The following is a 22,783-nucleotide window of genomic DNA, read 5'->3' on the forward strand; positions in this document are numbered from 1 at the left end:
TTGGAGCCTGTCCAGCAAGAATCCAGGGGATCCCAGCAGAAGGGCATTGCAATAGTCCAATCTGCTGAGGATGGTACATCTTACCACTTGGACGCGAGCATGTGGGGGAAGGAGAGGAAGGACCTTCCTTAGGGAACGGAGGATGGCAAAACAGCAAGCAGTAATCTTATGGATATGCGTCTCCAAACTGAGCCTATGGTCCAGCAAGACCCCTAGGTTACGGACTGATTCCACCGGCCGGACTGTAGTCCCAGTTTCAGAGGGCCCAGAAATTATCAGGGAAAGGCCCGGGAATCTTAGTTCCAGCGCTAAAGAGCACCTCCCTTCGTTGAACTGAAGGGAGTTGTCCTTAAGCCAACGAGAGGTGTCATGCAAGCATTTGTGAAAGACCTCAACCGATGTAGAATCCTCTCCCTCCAGGGATAGGATCATTTGCGTGTCGTCGGCGTAGTTGACAATTTTAATATTAAAGCTTTTAATTAGCGTAATCAAAGGTCTGAGGTAAAGGTTAAAATGGATTGGGCTAATTGCTGAGCCCTGGGGGACCCCATGTGAAATCAAAGTAAAAGCTGACTGAAAAGGAGGGATGGACACCGCCTGCTGCCTATCCTGCAGAAATGAGTGGAACCACTGCACTGCTGACCCTCTTACTCCCGCCTCAAGCAACCGCTTCAGCAAAATCTTATGGTTCACAGTGTCAAAGGCGGCAGACATGTCAAGCAGGATCAAAAACGTTGCCTGCCTTCTGTCTGCACGCCTTTGAAGCTCGTCCATAGCGGTGATTAGGGCGGTCTCGGTTCCGTGGGCGGGCCGGAAACCGAATTGATCAACATCTAATAGTTGATGACGTTCCAGATGGTTGGAGAGGGTGTTGCTAACCCATCTTTCGACAATCTTGGCTGGGAATGGTAACAGGGAGATGGGACGGTAGTTTTTTGAACAGTCCGGGTCGAGAGAGGGCTTTTTTAGCAAAGGAGAAACTAGCGCCCGCTTCCATTGAGCTGGAATAGTCCCAGTCGCAAGAGAATGATTGCAGATAAGATGGAGGGATGGAAAAAGTTCCTTCTCAAATTCCTTCCATATTTTATGTGGAACAGGGTCTAAAGGAGACCCCGAGGAAATCTCTCTGGCTAGTTTACCGAATGCTTTGTATGTAAGAGGTGGAAACTCGAGTAAAAGATCATTCGAAGCCAAGGTTGGCCCTGCAAGTTGGTCCACTGAGGATCCCAGTCTCAGGTCGGGGGGAGGGATAGAGTCTGGCGAGGCTTCCAGATCCCTAATAATGAGATCAATTTTTTCCTTGAAGAAAACAGCAAGGTTCTTGCAGAGTTCTTGAGATGGAATGATGGAGTTTTTGGCGCATTCCGGGTTGGTGACGCTATTCAGTATATTAAAAATGTTTCTGGAGCTGTTGGTGGAGTTACAGATCATAGAGAAGTAGTAATCTGCTTTTGATTTTTTAATCAGGTTCTTATATTCACAAACTTTATTCTTCCACAGCTCCTTAAGAGTTTCTGAATAATCACGTCTCCACCTTCTCTCGGCTTGTTTGCAACATTGCTTCAGATCTTTTAAGGTATCGTTGAACCAAGGAGCAGAGTCATTGCCCTTACAACTGCGAGTTTTTAGAGGGGCAAGAACGTCGAGGATAGTTGTGATACCTGTGCAAAGTGAGGAGTAGTTTTCAACTACCTGTTTTTCCTCATCAAAGAGTTGCTCCAACTGGAACACATCCCCTATGGAGTGCAGACGAGTAAGAGCTTTCCAGTCTCTGCAGTTAATTTTACTGGTCAACCCAGGAGCCTTGTGATGGCCATCGTTCAAGTGTATAAAAAATTTGATAAGTGAATGGTCTCTCCAATCCATAGGTAGGGTTTCCCCCATCACTACTAACTGGGGACCTGCGAACAATAGATCTAAGAGGTGTCCGCCTTTATGGGTTGCTCCAGTGACCAACTGGGAGAGGCCGAAGTTTTCGCAGAATGAAGTATGTTACGGAGACCAGAGTCAAGAGCGCCATTGCGCCAGAGGTTAAAATCCCCAAGAATGATCAGTTTGTGATGGGAGAGTGCGATATTAGTCAGGGTGACCAAGAGCGCTTGTTGTTGCTGAAGGCTAAACGCACCAGGTGGGCGATAACATACTATCCCGGTGACAGTATTTCCGGAGTGGGCCTGAATTGATAATCCCAACAGTTCAGTGCCTTTGGTCGGGTCTAGAACAAGAATTTTAAATGTTACAGGATGCAGTAAAAATGACACCTACCCCCCCTCCTCTCCCACTAGCCCTAGGAGTGTGAAGAAATTTATACCCAGGAGGACATGTAAAGCCGGGATCAACCAGGCAGTCAGGACGAGTCCATGTTTCCGTCATGAAAAGGACATCTAGTTCATCAGTTTCAATAAGTAGCTGGATCTCTATACTATGCCTAGGCAGGGACCTTACATTCAGAAGCCCACATTTTAACAAATTATTGCCCAGAAAATCGGCTCGCAGGAGGGCTGCATGTAACAATGTGAAAGTGCCTTTGTCTGCATATCATCGGCAAATAGTTTTAGCTTAGGCATTCCCACTATCCGTGCTTCTTTACCCAGATTAGCCCTAATCCTGACTACCAGGGGTTCGATAAAAAAGGAAATTAGTGCAGGAGACAAGGGACAGCCTTGCTGAGTTACCCTATTTATTTTATTGATCGACCAATAGCATGGTCATACACAGCAGCATAAAATCTCACATACAACTTTGTCACACAAAACTTTTTTAAAAATCATTTCATAGAACTATGATTTAAGACCTTGCTTGAAGCTAATATCAATTATAAACTTAGAAAGTTACTATTTAAAATCGAAAATAGATATACAGTATAAAAAGACATTATATTCAGTCATCAAACCCAGGCACTTATTACAATAAGGCTTTCAATCGCTGCCACCAGGCAAATAATAGGTATCTTGTTATTGCAAAGACAAGCCACTGTGTTGTGTCTGACCGAAATATGAGTAGTGCCTCAATGGGGCGTGAAACGGAAAGCAGTCGACATGCTCAGATAATCCATGCTTTCCTTTTATTTCTGTATACAGGACACAAGAAGAACAATTGTACTATTGGCTCTGGCACAGTCAAGCAAGATGGGCACATAGAGGAAATTGTAGCCTGAATTGAATATATAGTGCTCGTTCCTGGGGTGGTTCAATTCCCTCCATATATATGTCAAAATTAAAACAGCTTCTAGCATTTAAAAATTGCAGGGTTAAAGTGCCATGTGCTACAGTATCGTTACAAGAGGAATTTATAAAATCCCAATACCTCTTCTTTAGTAGGGGAGCCATTCTCTTAGTAATAGAACGAGGGGCCTCCCACATCATAAACAGACCAAGTTGATACAACCACTTCCTTACCCTATTAAACCACGGCAACTCGCCTTTCTGGCTTTCGAGAGCTAGTAATTCCACCACTGCCTCTTTTACGGGAATCTCCAAATTCTTAGTCCAAATTCTAACCCAAAACAACAATGCTTTGAGGACGGCGAAGTGTGAGATGGATTTAATACCTAAATTGAGGCGTAGTGGCAATATTGGTATGTTAATTGGGACTTTAAGTATTGCCCTTAAAAATTTGTTTTCCAATACCTTCAACTTTTTCGTATTATCCGGACCCCACAGTTCAGCTACATATAAGACTGCACCTAGGCCTTTGGCCCTGTGTATTTCACATGTGGGGGAAATTGGGCGAAAGGTTGAGCGTCTTAATCTTCTTGCAATTGTGCAGTCCACTTGTTGTAATGACAACTCACTTTTCTAAATTTGGGGAGTCCATACTAGGTTGTCACAAATTCTTACTCCCACGTAATCAAAGACCTTAACCTGCTCTAAATGCTGGGTACCCAGCATCAGTTTCCCCTTAGATAGAGTTTTCCCTATTTATATCTCTCATTCCTGCTTAATTAGAAATTATGAATACTTTTGCCTGAGCCCCTTGATATACCTTGCGAAGCATAATGATAAACTGAGAAGGAAAGCCAAACCTCTCAAGGCCGTAAAAGAGAGCATCCCAATTTACCAAGTCGAATGCTTTCTCAGCATCTTCCATCGTAATCAGTCGGGCGTCTGATCTACGGTAAAAAAAATCCAGTGCATGAACTAAAATGCCAGTATTAGATGACTTCAACCTGCTAGCCACACACCTAGTCTGGTCCATGTGAATTACCTTCTGGGCTGCCGGAGTGATACGATTTGCCCAGATTTTCATTAAGATCTTATAATCAGAATTTAATAAGCTAATCTGCTGATATGGGTTTACATCCCTGGGTTTCTTTCCTTTCTTAACAATGCTGGCAATTGTGGTTCCCTTAAAAATTGATGGAACCTCTCCTCCTTCTTTTATCAAGTTAAAAAGCTCCATCAGACAAGCTGTTAGCTCTACAGAAAATGCTTTATAAAACTCTGTCGGAAGGCTGTCATTGCCACAAGCCTTACCACAAGCTATTGAGGCCAAGGCCTGTTGAATTTCTAATGTTGTGATACCTAGTACTTATCCCTCTATATGTGTATTTGTCAATTGCAGGAATTTAATAGACTGAAAATAATAATGTATGGTTTCTTTTGAGGCCACAAATTTGGTAGCATACACATCGTCATAATATTTTAAAAAGATTTTGGACACCTCGTCCTTTTCAGAGATTAAGCCCCCTGTACCCAGTTTCTGCAGCTTGATTAATAATGTGGCCTACTGCTTAACCCTAGTTGACCAAGCCAGGAATTTCCCTACTATCTGGCTTTCCTCTTACACCCCTGATGGTACAGCCGGGAGCTATTTGTTTTTTCTAAAATGAAAAATTCCCTTTGCTGGCGCATTACTTTGGTCAACTGAATATCTGCTTATATTTGTGATCCCAAGAAACATGTCTTTTTCTGCAAAGCAGTATCAACTGCAAATTGGAGTTCAGCTATATGTGTCACACAGCTTTTAGTTTGTGGAGCCATAAATGCCAACATCTGACCATGAATTGTTACCTTAAAAGCTGCCCAAATCGAAAAAAGTGATGCAGTACCCTCATTCAGCTGAAAAAACTTGTTGATATATTTTTTCAGTCTTGTAAACCATTCCTGATTGGAAGGAAGGAGACGATCCATCTGTCACCTGGACCTCTCCCCCCTCCTTGCCTCCACTTCAAATTCAATAGCAACCAGTGAGTGATCTGAAAATGAATTAGCCCAAATTTCTGAACCAACACATTAAGGAAAGTGGGAGATAAGAAAATAATCTATACGAGAAGCTGATAGAAACCAATATGAATACTTTTGCTTATTGGACATTCATTTACATTACATGATATCATTCAAACTTTAAGACCCATTGCCCCAGTAACCTTATTTTACTGGAACCCTCTTTTAAAAAAAGATTCTGTTCAAAGTGACAATGATTCTGCTTATTTTTATTGGACGTTCTCCCTCCACCAAAGACTCCCCAATACCAAATGAGAGGGGACTGGCCCACAATACCCATCTCACAGTGGTAAAGGTCCTTCCTGGGTGCCATGGTGGTGCATCCCGGATGAACACCCTTCTCTCATCCCCATACTGAAAACATTCATTATAGCCATCCATTTCCACCTCCAGGTTACTTTTTCAAAGCTATGTATTTAGCTGGAGATCTTTTGCAGCAGCTCCTGGGCTTCATCTAAGTTAACAAACATGTGAAACTGTCCTTTCACCAGAACCCTTAATTTAGACTGTTGAGCAATTGATGATTGCGTGCTCTGTGCTTTAAACAAGTATAGCAACTTTGCAAATTCCGTCCTATGGCGCGCTGCAGGCGCCAACATATGGGAAAAAATACAACAGCAAGGTACTTCATCAGTAGAAAATTGTTTCTTTTGAATGGCTCTGGCCAGAATCCTCTCTTTTTATGAAAGTCAGCAAAATTTACCAGAATCGTCTGTGACAATTTTGAGTTTTTATATGGCTGAGATGGTGCCCGTGTAATTGTGAGATCACCTGAATATTCCGGCAGAACATTTTTCTTACTAAATGTCTCGACCAATTGAAGGACCTGCACCCCATCACATCCTTTTGAAACTTCTACCAGGTGCAGATTGGAGCAGCGTGAATGATTTTCCAACTTGTCGATTTTATTTTCCAGTGAAGATTTTTCCTTTCTCACTAGGTTGACTTGTTGCTGCATGACATTCACCTGGTGCGCTAACTCTGAGATCCTTGGCTCAGCCTCCTGCATTCTTGCAGGAAAACTGCCAACTGCTTCTTCAATTTTAGATAATCGTTGGTGCAGGGATGCTTTTAATTTACTAAGTTCATCAAGGATAAGGTTCAACATTGTCTTACATCCCACTGCACAATAGCCTCCTGGTATCTGTCTGTTTCCGAAACACGAGTATGCAACTGATCTTGCTGGCCCAAGTACAAGACCGCTGTAGAAGACAGAGACTGGACTGTAACAAAGATCAAATCTGACCAGCAGGGGACTGGTGAATACCATTGTCCTGCAACTGAACTGTCTGCTTTGGAATTTGGATAGGAGACGGTATATTTAAAGGAATCCCTGATTCAGTATGAAGGGAAGGTCCCTGAGGTGCATATGATATTGCTTTCCCTTTTGTAAAGAGCGGGAACTCTTTCGACTTACCTTGGGTCAACCTAGTGCTTGCTTCATTAATATCCACGTGGGTAGATTTGTACTGTGGGTTTGTTGATATTTGTGATTTACTCTTTTTGCTTGTCTTCTGCTGCCTTGCTATTATCTCCACAGGAATGTGATGTTTCCCTTTTTGTGGGAGATACCTCCCCCAAATCTCCTTCTACTGCCAGCAGCTCTTGTGGGGCACTTTCCAGGGCAGCCCAAGCAAATCCAGCTTCTGCATAATTTTCCAATATGTCCTCCTCTGAGCTCAGAGGGCTTGACACTAGCAGTGACCCATGACGTGATTTTAAGCTGCGCTCTGCTCTTGTTGCTGCTTTTCTTCATATTAGCTGTCAGCGTTTTAGCTCTAAAGACAACAGCAGTATCCAAATTGACCATCAAATTAGCCACTTTTAAATGCTTTCAAATTGTATTGCAATGTGGAGATCAAATTTCCAGTCCTAAGTTAGGAGAGAAACTAACCAGCGACTCAGGACCAGGAAAACATATGAATGTGTCAACATTTTATTTGGTACCTACGCCTGGTGTGAAACCTGGTGGCTCTCCCCTAGCGTAGCCTCTGTCGCTGTCCTTGCATTGAGGTCATGCAATAAAAGGCTCCTGCACCTCTCTTATTGCTCAGAGACAAGAGTAGTGCCATAAATGCCTCTTCAGCTGTTGGGGATATAAAATACAGCCTGGTAAACCTCTTCAGCAGTCCCCTGCTTTTCTGCATAGAAGCATCATCGCATCTACCGTCCTCACATTGAGGGCATAAAAAAGCTTCCGCAACTCTCTTGTTGCTCAGAGATGAGAGCCCGGCTGTAAGTGCTTCTGTAGTTTTTAGGACATCAAATATATCCTGGTAATCCTCTTCAGCGGTCCTCCACTGTTCTGCACAGTCACGTCTTGGCATTCTGCAGCTCAGGAAGCAGAAACTGATGCTGCGTGATGAATTGTGGGACAGAAGAGCAGTCAGTCATCTAGCAGCAGAACGTGTGCGAATACCGGCCGCTGCTCACCCTTGCCAGACATCTTGAAGAGCACATGAGTCCATAACATGGTTAAAGGCATTCCATGAGTGCCTCATGCAACTAATGAGCAAGGCAATCTGGGACATGGAATCTTTTGAAGGCTCTAGTATCAAGTTAAAGTCCTGATGGAGCAGGTAGAACAAAATGTTGTATACCTCCTCTAAATTGCATGAAATTAATTGTGTACTCATTCTAAATCTAACTTGCACAAACTGGTTTGTAGTGAAATTTACTAATCAACTTTTACACCTTGATAAACACGAGATACACGTAAGACTAAAATGGTAATTGCATGGCAGAATAATTAATTAATTAATTATGGTACGCAAACAAACTTTAGATTATGGTGAAATAGAAAATTGCATGATTTATATTGCTTTGTGATTGTTTGTGCTTTCAAGATTACAAAATGGTAAGTATTATCGCTTTAAATGTTGCTACAGCTAGGAAAATACTAATATATAATGGTATTAGTGTGGGTTTAAACATTAGCATCTTCATTTCCATATTCTAATTACTGTTATGTATATTTTTGCTTAAGTTGGCATTCGGGCCTACTAGGCCACAGTACCCAAGATGGAGTCTCTACCGCAAACGCCACCATGTGAGCACAATGGTTTCTGCGCAGAATCGGATGGCTATGGAGATCTTCAAATGACGTCATATCTGTGACACCGTGTTCCTTGTCAAGGATGAACGTGTTTGTCTGCCAACTGACGATGCTGTGAGAACACCAGAAGGGATAATACAGAACCTGTGGAGAAATGTCTTCTTATTCTAAATGTTGCATTTGCAACTTTCGCTCAGGAGAAAAGGAAATTATACAAATTGCGCCTTCCTATGCCAAGTCTCATAGAGAACCAGTTTACCCTGGGAAACTTTAGAAATACTCTCAGATAACCCCGAACTGTCCAATCAGAACATTTCTCTACCCCTAAATTGTTGCACGTTAGCATGAAGTAATAGGGAAAAAGGGTATATAAGGTTCTCATCCGCCAAAGGGGGGTGGACATTGGGCTGATATTTCATGGCGTTGGATCTGCATTGAGCAGGTGAAGATTTCCGTGGTTTGCCTTGTGTTTCTTTGATTTTCGGGAAGTTATTTCATCTGACGGTTTGATCTTTGCTGGGGCTGGACAGCTCATCCCGGATATTGTACCAGAGAATGCGGACCACTCCCCGTTTATTCAGAAAGTCGCAGACCTTTGCTAGTTGATAACTAATTAAATGTGCTTTCAAAATGTATGCTTATTTGCTAAAAATACGATTTCTCTTTGAAAATAAAACTGAATTATACTATGACCCGTAGTGCTTAAATGCTAATGCAGAGAAAATTATTATTAGATGAACAAAATTGAATTAATAAGAAATGAGTTTGAGGTTCTTTTATTGATTACAGAAAATAATCACATGTTTCCTAGGCTTTAATTGAGTTTAGCTGGTTCTAATTCACCATCAACCAGTCCAACTAATTGGTCCATCGACCAAGTGGTGGAGTGCCTTGATGTTAAAGTCAGGATTCTGTAGGTGTATGTGTATAAAATGTATATAAAGTAAAGAAAATTAATCCTGACAGGTAATAAGGTACCCACATGTCCAGCGCTTTTTCTCCTATGTACGGATTCGAATGAGATGAGTGTGTGTTGGTGTTATGGGCCCCCCCAATGAATGAATGTATGGATGAGTTGTTGTGATTACGAATCTGTGACATAGGGAGGCTATGTAAATTTACCCCATTGTGCTGCATCAGTCCCTACAGTTTATAAGCGGGTACAACCATTGGCTACAGTCTAAGAAAGAGCGTTCATATTTGGAGCCCACATATAGTAACCTGTAAATTAGCTTTAACAATGTGAGCGATAAGCCAGCAGCCGCCTTTGTCTATACTGGCTTTAGTCGCTGACCATTCACTTCTACATGCTAATAGTGCCACATTCTTCAGCGACTCTTTGCCGCCAGAAACAGCAAATATCATATATCCCAGACTCTCTAGTTTCTTAGCTTCCTGCTATCTTAAATGGGTCTCCTGTAGACATACAAGCAGTGGCTTTCCCAAGATTAGCTCTTCCATAACATATCTAAGCTTAGTGGCTGTGGCTGTGGCTGCTTTTAAACCATTCACGTTCTAACTGAGAATATGAATACGTTGGCTTCCTAAGCTACTATTCTCAGCTATTACAAAAAATCGAATCACTATATATGGCCAAAATTTCACCAACAGCATTTGATACTTTCCCATTTCTGATGCTTGCGAATCTTGTGTGAAACCTAACACAGTGAAAAGAAATCTCCCCGAAAAACCCTCTCTCTGCTGACCATCAACCCACTTTCCCCCAGCAGGAGAACCCCCAACAACCCAACCCTATCCGACTTTCCTGAAGGAAATAAGGATTTATTTATCCACCTTCCACCCTTAGCCAACACAACATGCAGTGACTTTGGGTAGTTGCGGCACGATAGACCATCCCCAAATCTTCCCCAAAACCCACACCACTGCCTAATAAGACCAAAGTCTGCAAATGCAAATTAGAGAAAAAGACGAAAAAGAAAGATACAATGAACCCCAAGAATTCAAAGAGAAACAAGAAAAAAGAATGCCCAGAAAAACAACATCATATCTCAAACCATGTATCATACATCAGTTGCCATTACCAGCAATCCCATTGCCTCAGCCAAAAATATTTCAGATAGTGGAAGCACAAGAGTTAAACCAAATTAAGAAATAATACAGATTATCTCAAAACGTCTGGAGCTGCCATTATCGCATTGTAGTTTGTCGCTCCCCCAGGCCTTACAAAAATCTTGAGCTTTCACCCGCTCCTGACAAAATAAAGTTTGCCCCTGATACAAGAGCCAGTGATTAGCAGAGTCTATAAGAAAAGCGGAAGCCCTCATATAAACAAAGGTGTATATCAGTTCTCAAAGCTTCTATCTGAGGTCAATCTTTCTCATGACAGAAGTCTGAACATACAAGGAGTTCTACCTCACCTTATCTTACAGTGCTACCGTGGCTTGCATGCTGATAAATCATTTGACTGAAAATGTAATTGCCCACATAATTCAGAATTGCGCCCACGATTTAGCGAGGCTCTCCCCTTAGTGGGCTTTTCGAAAGAGGAATCGATGTGCCCACTGCACTTGACTGTCAATGTCCCAATCATTGAGTTGTGGGAATTCTTCCGTCAATAGATGGACTATATGTCACCTCATGTCATCACTCTCCTGGCCTTCAGATATACCCAATACGTGCAAGTTATTACAGCACACACGATTATCCATATACTCCATCCTTTGTGCAATACTCTTATGCATTATCTCATGCTCTTTAAACTGTCCCTGGGTTTGTTGTACTGTTGTTTGCAGAAGAGTTGACGATTTTCCATATCCTTCAAGCTCCCCTTAAGTTCATCCATGCTTTTTGTCATTTTGAATAAGACCACCTGTGTCTCACGATGCGCAGTTTTAAGGAAGAGTGAGCTCCTATATTATTCCCAAGGGCCCTGTCACAGCTTGGTAATGGAAGCAAATATGGGAGAAAGAGGAAAATCTGCACTCCAATCTTCTGAGCAACATGCAGTACACAATTGATGGCGCACATTGAATATGTCCCATAAAGACAACCACAAAACACACACTCAGGGACAATTGAAGGCGCAAAGTTTTGGAGGACAGAAGACTTTTTACAGAGAGTGTCAGTAGACAACCTGCCAGGAAAAAAAGGAGTCTGACTATTATACAGCTTATACCAATGATTAGACTCCTATAACCTCATGGTAGGGCAGTAAATACCATAACTCTCTTTGCATGTAGACTCTGAGCACATGCACAATCTAAAAGAGATTTGTGCTGTGCTGGAAGCAGTATGAAGACATCATGGAACACCTCTGTGGGTGTGTAACTATTGATGCTCTTAAATGAACATCTATATGATCACAGAAAATCTCGAAATCGGAAAGATATGTAAAGTTGTTAACCCAAAGTAATGTATCTTCATCCCTAGAACAGTGCCAAAAATGTTATACCTTTTTTTGCACCTCACTTGACTTCCCTGCTGAACAAAGGGAAAGATTGAAAGGTTATTTTATCAAAGTGAGCTAAGTTGACTTCCTAACTCCTAGCCAAAATGCATATTTTGCTGCCTGGAAACTAAAACATGATCTCTAAACTGCATCTCTTCGCTTTGTAAAGAATTGCAGAAAGATTGCAGAGTGAATCCCTCAAAGTGCCACATCCGATTTAGTACTGGAAGAGTAATTATAGTGGATTATAGTAGCAAAAAAAATCTTCTTGTTTGTTTATGGACAAATCGAAGAATTTCTTGACCCATCTGGATGGACTTTGTTATGATTGAACTGTCTTTTAATTCTCAATATGGATATTTATCAAATGCCCCAGTGATTATTTTGGTAGCGCTCCCTATTGAAATTTTTCTTTAACAGTACAAGGCTTTTTTTTTTAAAAATGTCTTTTATTGATTTTAAACCAATATAGACAGACAAATATGAAAAACATTACAGGATTCTGTCTTCAAATCCGCAACTTCCCACCCACCCAGAGCCCTCCCCCCAGGCAGACGGAAAAATAAAATTACAAGGCATGTCGGACCACTAGTCAACCATCCATACCACCTAATGCCAAGATCCAGATGCATAAAAAAACTTTTGTTCCCTCCGGGTAGTCCAGAGGCAAGCATGATGTCCCGCTCCAGGCCCAGCCAGAATCCATGAGTGACCGCTGAGTAGTCAAACCTCTCCATACCTTCCACGAGCTGAAGAGTCATTGGAGCCTAAAAGAAAACAGCCCCAGTGCAAGAAAAAACTTACAGCAGATCTGGGTGAGACATCAGATAGTCTGTCAAGGGGTCCCAAAAATCCTTAGGACGCGAGGCCTCAGGTAGTTCTTCCTCATAGATCTGTAGTTGGTTCCTACAATACACCAGATCGCGGAGCCACTTCTTTATAGTAGGCGCCGGTGTCGCACTCCAACACTGCGCCGCCACCCTTTTAGCAAGAAGAGTGGATACTGCATCTATTCGTCTATTGCAGGGCTTAAGGCGCTTAACATAGCCTAGCAAGCAAACCTCAGGAGAGCAACACACAGGTTGGGGTGGTAGCCACCCCCCCAATCCAGAACGCATAAACCCTCGCACATTCCCAGGCAACATGATTAAAGTCTGCATCCGCCGCCCCACACTGCACACAATTAGCAGTATCTCGGAGACCATATCTATATAATTGAAGGGGGGAGTAATACACCTGGTGAAGAAACTTAAAATGTATAATACGGAGATTACAATTAGCAGTGAGGCGGCCTGTAAGTTGACAACACGTTTTCCAGATCTCCGGTGTAAGAGGATTGCCCAGCACCAACCGCCAACGCTCATAAGAGGGATGCTCGTCTAGATCGCGTTCACGCAAGGAGGCATTATAGAGCCGCGTAATTAGCTTTTTGCGGCTCTCCCCAGTCAGCAGCACCTGCAATGCCCGCAGAGCAGTGGGCTCAGCAGGGTAATCCGGATACGCAGCACGAACCACCTGACGGACCCGGACGTATGTGAAAGTAAACATAAAATCACGCTCTGTACCGTTCTGCACCTCGGATAGTGTTTTAAAGCATCTCCCCGCATATAAATCACCCAAGCGAGTAACGCCCGCAGCAGCCAATGCTCATAACAGTACAAGGCTTGTGAGCAGTTGGGCCTTTCTTGGGTGCTAAGCTTAATAGGAAAATTTGAGTATTAACACTTGTGCATTCATAGATGGCCTATAACTGCTTTGTTTGGCTTGTGTGGATTTTACTAGCACACTGGTGTACAAAATTATTTAAAAAAATAACTTGTGATCAAAGTTAACCATATTGAGACCATTAATCTCTTCAAGCAAATTAAAGATGTTGCAAAGGAACAGAGTAAAGGGACAGAGAATGGGACAAAGTAAGGTCTCACAATCAACTGATGACAAGAATGTCTGTTCTAATGAGCTACTTGATCCTTGAGCAGTATTTGACAGAATTAATTTCAACATCTTGGTTAGATGACTAGACAACCGAAGCAATACTGCTGTGTGTGCCTTTTAAATGGGCAAGTTGAGACAATATGATGAAATTGCTGCAAAAAATACATTTACCTTCTGCCTTTCGGGAGTAAAGCCAAACCTACCCTATGAACTGGGAGGTGTCTTGAGAAAGATATTAAATCGCTAAAAACTTCACCATTATCATGCTTGGAGTTGTTTTTACTGGACCAGCTTAAGCTTTTAATTTAAGTAGAAATGGTCCATAAACTTAAATTGGCATGGATGACCAAGGCACCCATATCAGGAAAGCAAAAGATCAAGCAAAAGAAAAGTAAGGCAGTCATGAAGGCCAAAATTGCTATTGCAACTGGGGGTCCACAGTACAAGACTTTATGCAATTGCAGGCCACTGGGAAAGACATGTGAAGCCCCCAAAATTATTTCCTGATTCATCCCAAGAGGTCCCACTAGAATGCACATGATAACTGCAAAAAAGCCCTGTTGAGATGACGATTTTATTTTATTCCAGACCCAAAAACATTGATTGCATATGTGTTTTTTGACTGTGTGAGTGAGCAGAGATTAACTACTCCGGTACTGTATATGTGTACAAGCAAACTAAACTGACATACAGTCCTGGAAATAGCGTGTAGTCATGTTGATAAGCGATATACACTGAGCAAACTGGGGGGTATATTTACAAGCTCTTATCACCACAGGAACATCACTTTTTATGATGTTCCTGTGGCGGTAAACCCTTCGCATTATTTACCATGTGGCCTTAAGCCACGTTAAGTGGCTTAATGCCACCTTGTAAATAAGGCCTCCTTTCATGGTGGGCATTCCGCCCCAACACCCATTGCTTTTAATGCTGCCCGTTATTTACAAGGGTGGCGTAAATAGGAGGCAATGCCAAAATTAAGACCAGGGAAACCTAGTCTTAACATGGCGAAACGAGGAGAAATGCTTAATTTCTCCTCCTTTTTTCTGTTTCTATGTGTGCTTCATTGTGCATCACACATAGCAACAAGAAATTGCCATGAATAATTGTTCATTTGCAGTAAGGTGTCCCTTCCTGCACATAAACAATAATTTACAAAAAGTCGATTTGCAACTTCTATGGGTGCTGCACAATGCAACACAAAGAAGTTACAATTCCTGATTCTGGTTTGTTTATGTGCAGGAAGAGACACCTTCCTGCACATAAACAATCATTCCTCCCAACACAGACACCCTTGAACTATGGTGCAAGTGTGCCTGCGTTGGCGCTAGGCAGCTAGATTTAGTGCCAGCATTAGGGGAACCGCAGGGTTGCACCGAGATTCTTGAGAATATGGCACATCCCTGTGTTTTCAGAATGGTGTAGTGTGGCGTTAGCAATGTTAGCTTAACACCACGCTTTACCATTTCCTTGTGAATATGTCCCTAGGATCCTTATACCTGCATCTAAGTATTACGTTGATTGTATATTTCTCTTACAACATAATAACAACGTGAATATATTTCCCACAACTCTGATTTAAGCTTGGTGACAAAGCTACAGCAAGTAATACATATTCCTCAAAGTATAGCCTAAAATGTCAAGTCTGTCTTCTGGATAGGATATTTATTGCCTATCAGTTGAGACCTCAAAAGTATTATAGTGCAACTCTGAATATTTCCTAGTTACTATAAAGATGAAAAAGGGAATCTGCATGGGAACTTCCAGGGTGCGTTACTGCATCATGCAAACCTTGTGAGTCACTTCAACTTTAATCACAATTAGTCTAATTAGGATCTCTGCAAATGTCCACATAGCTCCAGTTTCACAGAAAAAAACTCATGACAGTTAAGTCCAATGGTACATGAACAAACTCCTATCAGATATATTGATGCCCCTTCTCCAAAACTTTCTTCATCAAGTACAGCTGTTTTTATCTACTCTTCTACCTAATTAACCACATCATCAAAAAAACTATTGAGCCTTCTTTCTCTGGTGGTGCTCTAGGTTGTGACAGGTGGCATCTCACCAGAAAATGTTCTGGTTTATACAATTTGCAAAAGGAATGAGGATTTCTAAACTGTGATTATGTAGTAATAAAGTGTCCTTTGATGCCCACTCAAGCATGCTGAATGATGTATATATTCGTCACATAGTTTGCACTGTTTAGGGCATGCAGAAAAGCCTAATTTTAATGACTGGTGGTATCCCTTTTCAGTGTCCAGACAACCTCAACGGTAGTCCCAAGTCATGTCCACTCCCATGTATTCTTATTTTCCAAAAATGGCATATCCCAATGACAAATTATATATTAATCTCTAAAAACTCATACACAATCCTGCAAGTGAATGCAACTACTTTTAAACTTCAAACATTGTAATAATTAAGAAACACTTACATTGCTATGGTGATGAGAAGCATGTGTGAAGATTTGAAGATGACATAACCAGCATAGGATGCCCAGATATTACTGGTGAAATCCATTAAGTACAGAGCTCCACTACTGACTGCTGAAAACAAGCTTAAAGCAAGTTCACCCCAGATACTCCAGTCAAGTTTTACATAGCCAACTGTAAAGGTGGCAAGGGCTCCTGAAAAGTAACAAAAACATCAGAAACGCTGAGATAAATACTGTGCGGCCACAAACCATACATAAGTGATAGTTTCTATTTAATTTAATTCAATTTTATTGCAAACTAAATTTATAATCTAGACAATATCTAAATTGAAGCAGCATAAAAACATACTTATTCGATATTACCAATCATTTCATACATTATCTGTTAAAAAAATGTACGTTTGATCATTTTTATCAATCATTATAGTCTCATATACAAAACAAAATAGCAACAGCAGCATTATTTATACATATGCATTATTATAGTGTTGTAAACCAAGCTAACATCATACACTTTAAAGGATCGTTTGAATCGCACTGCATTTAGATGAGATGAATGTATAAAAGCAGAGCATGAAGAAACATTTGCATGACATCATCTGGTACATCTACAAGTGTTATGTTATATTACGGTTTCTTAGATTACACAGTTTATAGTTGCAATTTGGTGCATTGGACAAGGGAAACACCTGGTTATGTATTGTTCTCTGTCGCTTTCAATCCAGTTGGTCATAGAGTGTTATTTGACCTTTTTTGAAATGTTTCTGACCAGGTTTTTCTACTATAGCACCAGATATCAAGAGATTTAGATTTGGAAATATTTCTTAGGAAGAATTGCAATACCTTGTGGTGTACTTCAGGGCACAATACTAGGGGATACAAACACATTCATATAGCAATACATGGATGACAAACAAATGAACCTAAAAATATCCACATTTCATGAGGATATATTTTCTCCATGTACATGGTTTGAGAGAAAGCATAAAACTGCATTAAAGGAAATTCTCCTCCACAACCTTTCATGGGAGTACATTTTTACTTTTAATATTGGATCTACTGAAATCCAAAGGTGTTCCACCTTCATGTGCCTCTTGATGTTTCCCTAGATCCTACACTTACTTGCATGCTACGTATCAACAGGGTGGCAATGTCTGCAAATTTCTAACTTTACTTTGATTTCTAACTTCACTCTCTCCAAAGCCAATAAAGTATCTAAGTTTAGAATATTTCAATACAGCACTTCAATATCTAATTGCCTCCAGAATGGACTCCAGGAACGCTCTCTTTGCAGGTGCCCTGCTGTCATAAAGCACCAAATCAAGGCAGTATTTCATTCTGAGGACAAACTACCAGAAGTAAATGTGATCATATTATCCCATACACTATGATCTTAGGCTCTTATGTATCAACACATTTCCCTGAAGACAGAGAATTGATTAAACTGATAAATTGATAAACTAGGGCCTGAATTGGCTATCATTATCTACAAAGATCAAATCAAACATATACTTCCACATTTACAAAGCCATTTGCCAGAAGAATACCATCTCTAAAAAATGAAAATGATATTAGTACTTAAAGCAACTTCAGTTTAGTGTACTTTCAAGTTACCAACCAAGCAGACCCACCAACCTTATTTTAAAGAAAAAGGACAATAAGGTCAATGAAAAACTTTAGTAGGTAAGAACATTTTGTTCTAGTGCAAAACCTAAAAAGTTCCCAAATGTGCCTGTTATGCTTAATAGAGAAACTACTATAACCCCTTTGCACTACTCATGGCACGTATCATATCCAGGTGAACTTCTTCTTTCACACCAAGAATAACACAGATTTCCATGTGATTTGATTGATTAGAATCCATCCGAACACAATTTGACAAATTGAGTTTAAGAAGCTTTCTTCTTTTGAAAATGTTGCTGCCTATTCACAAAGGTAAACTTACATATGATAAAACTGCACATGTAAATTTACACTTACACTTTGAATAACTTCACTGCTTTTGGCTATTCAGTGTAGACTTACATATCCCTATCCCAGGAAACATGTATGGAGTAAGCAAAAACCTCATATAAGACCGTAATGTTACTACCAGTAACACATTTACAACTGTATTTGATGTTCTGCACACATGGAAGAAACCACTGCAGTTGGGGCATGGATCTCCCTATGATAAAATATATGTATTTTAAACACATATTCATTTTTAAGAAATGCTACATCACTAAAAATTACATTTTACATTTAAAATGTAATTCATTTAAGTATATTAAACCAATTTAAAACTATTAATTTTTATGATTTATTTAAAAGAAACACCCACTTAAGGTAAAATGTTTTCATTTTTTTATGCATTATGAGTTACTAAAAGTTATGTGTAAATTACATTATTTTAACCTAAACCATTTTTAAAAACATTAGTTGCGTAGTTATTTTTGGATTTTTAATGACCGTTAAATTATTTCAAAATAAAATATTATTTATTATAGGTTATACTTGTGTAACATTCAGTAGTTTTCTATATATTGTTTTAAAGTTTAAATACATTCATTTATGTTAACATCATTTACTATGGGGTTTCATCTTAAGTCTCTACTACCCATTATTTTCTTTAGGACGGTGTTGCAGTACCTGTGAGTGGCCATGAGTGGTGTTAGGCTTTCTCTAGCTTTGAGCTGAAGTACATTCACAATTAGTTTGGGTACTTTTTTGACTGTTGACTAGACCTTGATGTAGGCTTAGCTTTTTCAAAATGAGACTTTGAGGCCTTTGGAGATAAATATGATGCAGGTGTAGGATTTTCTGTACTATGACTTTTGCAGACATTCTGAGAGTGACCTATTTGGTTAATCTGTGACATTTACGTTTGGCAGCTTGGCAGGCACCAGAGTGCAATATCCACAATAGCAACATGTGTGCTTCGCAGATTGACTGTCAGACCTTTCTTTGATGTGATATATAAATTTGAGGACTTCAGAGTAGAGCTTCTGTCTACCCATGACACACACCTGAAACTTTTTCACAATTGTATTTCTCAAATTCACATTTCTGAATTTGTTCTTTAAAACGTGTAACAAAATAAATACCAATCTCTTCTGTGTTATTGTATAGTAGAGTGAAAATTATATTTATCTTTTTCAACTTTCTTGTTGCAGAGGAAGCAAAACATAAAACAGGTCTTCAGTTTTTCATCACCTTCTTCAAACTGAAAAATTATGTCTTTTGTGGCTTGGCCAACGCAATGCATTAAGAGACACATAAGTCACATCTCATTTTTAATGCCCAAAGTTCCACTGTATATCCACGAATATGTTTTTCATTTGATGCATCTGGGACCCAAGTCGGTTGGCGGAATAGAAACACAGAGGCACTACCTTTGACTTGGTTGCTATCTTCTCCTCCTCCAACAAGAGTGTGATCCAAGAGTTATGCGCAGTAGAGGGACACTCTGAGCAGTGGCATGTGCATCAGACACACATTGGGTCCACAGCCTCCTCATTGCTAGTATAGAGTCAAGTTGGTTGTTTTAATAAATCCAGCCAATGTGCTGAGTTGCAGTTAAAAAGATAACTTTAATAATCATAAGTATAAGAGGGAAATGAGGACGTCTGGCCTTGTCTTCCTGACTGCGCATTCTCTCAGAGTGCAGTTTAAGATACCTCATGACAGGTGCATAGGATGCGACACACACCACAGGCAGGTATTTCTGTACCTTAATGTCAGGAGCAACAAAGGCACATGTTTAAAGATGCCGGCGACAATGACAGCTCAGCTAATAAGCTGAGGTCGCAACAGCTTGCCTCCACCATAACATTACCTATTCACCTCATGAAGTTTTTAGGCCCTGATTACGAGTCTGGTCCATGGATTGCCAGACTTGCGGTGGCACTGCGGTGGCACGGCGGTGGGGGTCTCCCCACTGCCCTATTATGAGATGTGTGGTGGGATCCCCACAGCCCGCCGCAGCCACCAGGGAACTGCCATTCCCTGGTGGTGCTGCTGTGGTGTAGAGTCATCCATATGCTGGCAGGACTGCGGCGGTCCTCCCAGCATATTAGGAATTTCCTCTCCACCAGGGTACTTCCCTGTGTGCATGCACACCAGTTCCTGCATGGCATGGACTTTTTAGTCCATGTGGTGCAGGAACAGTATTTTGTGTTCCTATCGCCGTGAGAATGCCAAAAACAGCCTACCAGATGGGAGGAAACCACGGGGTTGGTGGTGCCACTGCCAAACTCATCATCGGGCCCTAAGTTGTAACTTTCCATGAGGCAGGCAAGAAGAAATGTTTCCCAAAGTTATAGCACACAGTTCAAGGACATCATTCAGGGGTCGCAACTGCGACCCTGTTCTTTTCCTTTGCTACCTCTGACATTGCTCTTGTGACCCCTCCATTACAAACCAACCAGGGCGATAGGCCAAACACAACTTGTTAAGAGCCGAGATTGTTTCTCTCTATAATAAGCCTATTGAGAAGCCTCATTTTCAGGTGGAGGGGCCTGACGAGGAGGGGACAGAAGTTCTGTATCAACCAAAACAAGAAGAGGGCCAAATGGATGTATACACCCATGAAGGGACCAGTATTCAAGCAGTTTAAACAATAACAAAAAAAAGCAGAACTCCAGCAGCGACTACTAGGATTCGAAAAACAGGTCTTGTTGGTCAGCTCTTTCAGCACTGGATCCAGACTATGAACTGTATGGCCTGGGCCCATTAAGAAGTGGTATGAGATAGTAACCTACCTGTACCAGAGTGCCATTCCAGGCAGCGTACATTTAAAATGAAAATGCAATCCACAGAAGGAGTTAGTTTCACTTTCTATGCTTTTGTTAATAGCCTGTATGTCTGAGGTGTGACAGAGAAGACAATCTGCTTCAGATCCTGAGAGTGGTGACTGACAAAGAGCATCAGTGTTGCAGGTGCAGCAGCGTGGGGGCTTCAGCTTACGATTAAGGCAAGAGAATGGTGTCACTTATGTTAAAACCTTAACAGGAGGGGCAGCTGTGGCAGCTCCCTGGTTTCCTCGCGATGTTCCTCCTGTATTTAATATGCATGTTTTAAATCAGCAAAGCACAGCGCGTTTATATGAAAGTTCTCAGAGCACTGCTGCTCAAACCAAAGAGTAAATTTAAAAGACAAACACAGAGGTCTAATCCATGCTGAGTTTTCGTCCCCAAGTGACACACTGCTCCCTCAGAATCCTCATTTGCTTCCCCTGTTGCTTTCCCTGCTTCCTGTGGGTATATGACATGCAATATCAGTCGGTGGATTTCCTCCTCTTTGTTACCTACACCCAACCCCCTTCACTTACCTTGTTAGTCACTCTCTGGTGTTGCTTGTGTCTCGTGTGTCTTCATGTATTTAGGGAATTGCAAAGTTAATAGTTTGTACAACGCATTATTATGTGCTTTGGCTGTTGCATTATTCCCTTTACAACTGGACAGTGTGTCCTGCAGCTTCCCATTATTGATGAGTGCTAGGTGGCATATGCTGTCTAGTTTAGATCTGCACCTCATTTTAGGCACCTGCACTTCCTCATGAACCCGATCACGCCATTTTGCACTTTTTTATTGGGCTTTATGCAAATCCATCATCTTGTATATTTCAATTATGGTGCTCATTCAAATGTTGATGCATGTATAATGTATTAATCAACCGCAGTGCATTACTTTTTGGGGGAGGGTCTCAGGAACAAAATAAATGTCACTTGATAGCTAGTATGTGATGCATTATACATTTGGATTTAGACATTTCGTTGCAGCATTTTGCGATGTTATGAAACAAACTATGCTACACAGTTTAAAATAACTAATCACCGAAATGTATCAAGCACTCAACATACTGTAAAGTATTGACTATTATGCGTGTTTCTTAGTGCAGTGCAGTTTTTAAATCTGGCGAATCTACCAAGAACGTGGGGTATTGCATTGTGCATTTCCATAAGTGGGCACAAAGCTTGGCTCTCAGTCTAGTCTCTGGAGTAAGTTACTCTAATATTGAATTGCTGTTCCTATTCAAACTTAATTTTGGACTGAGTGTTCACTATTTGAGCGTCACAGCAAGAGACTTATTTTTTTATTGTTAATTTTTGTGGTACAGTGTCTGCAAAATGAAGTCATTCCTCTCAAATAAGTACAACTTAAGAGTTAGTATATCATGTGCAGGCATTGTAGTTCACCTCCTTTAACATCTTGCCAAATATGTATTCAAATGCACCGGGCAAGCACACAGTAGCTCAACATACTAACACCAAGTCAAAGGTCATGTGATGGCACTTCCTGTGAAGTCATAAGATCAATGATCATGTGGTGTCACATCATGTGATGTCATCCACCGGTCTAAGGTCATGTAAGGTCACTTCCACTACCCATGGCATTGTAGTGAATTAACATCCATTACTCTGCCACCAGGTGCTCATACCAGTCCTGCGATAAGGCACATTCAATGCTGCGTGTAGTGGGTGTACAGCAACAGCAGGTAAGAAGAAATACGCATGGGCAGGCCCATGCATGCCAACCACCAGTATACACTCCTTGATCAATCTAATGGTTTTAAACGTGCTGTTACTGTGCCTGCTACTGTGGGAGAAGTTACTGTGAATACATAGGGCTAGGGACACACAGCCCCTTCCCCACTAGGTGTGTCTGTCTTCTACTCTAGCATGCATGCTGCACTGCGTTCAAGCATGGCCACTGGTGTTGGTCCTGCCGCAATCCACTGCT

At 41.1% G+C, this 22,783-nt stretch overlaps 1 protein-coding gene across 2 annotated transcripts in view; it reads right to left on the minus strand.

The window, feature by feature from the left end:
- LOC146785443 (thiamine transporter 2-like) overlaps positions 1-22,783 on the minus strand; it is a 263,941-nt gene that overhangs the window by 139,098 nt on the left and 102,060 nt on the right. For both annotated transcript variants that reach the window (XM_085634503.1, XM_085634504.1), the window contains exon 3: positions 16,062-16,254. In XM_085634503.1, the coding sequence (XP_085490629.1) occupies positions 16,062-16,254 (193 nt within the window). The remainder of the gene's footprint in view (positions 1-16,061; positions 16,255-22,783) is intronic.

Source organism: Triturus cristatus, chromosome 11, assembly GCF_964204655.1.
Source record: "Triturus cristatus chromosome 11, aTriCri1.1, whole genome shotgun sequence".
NCBI classification, from domain to species: domain Eukaryota; kingdom Metazoa; phylum Chordata; class Amphibia; order Caudata; family Salamandridae; genus Triturus; species Triturus cristatus.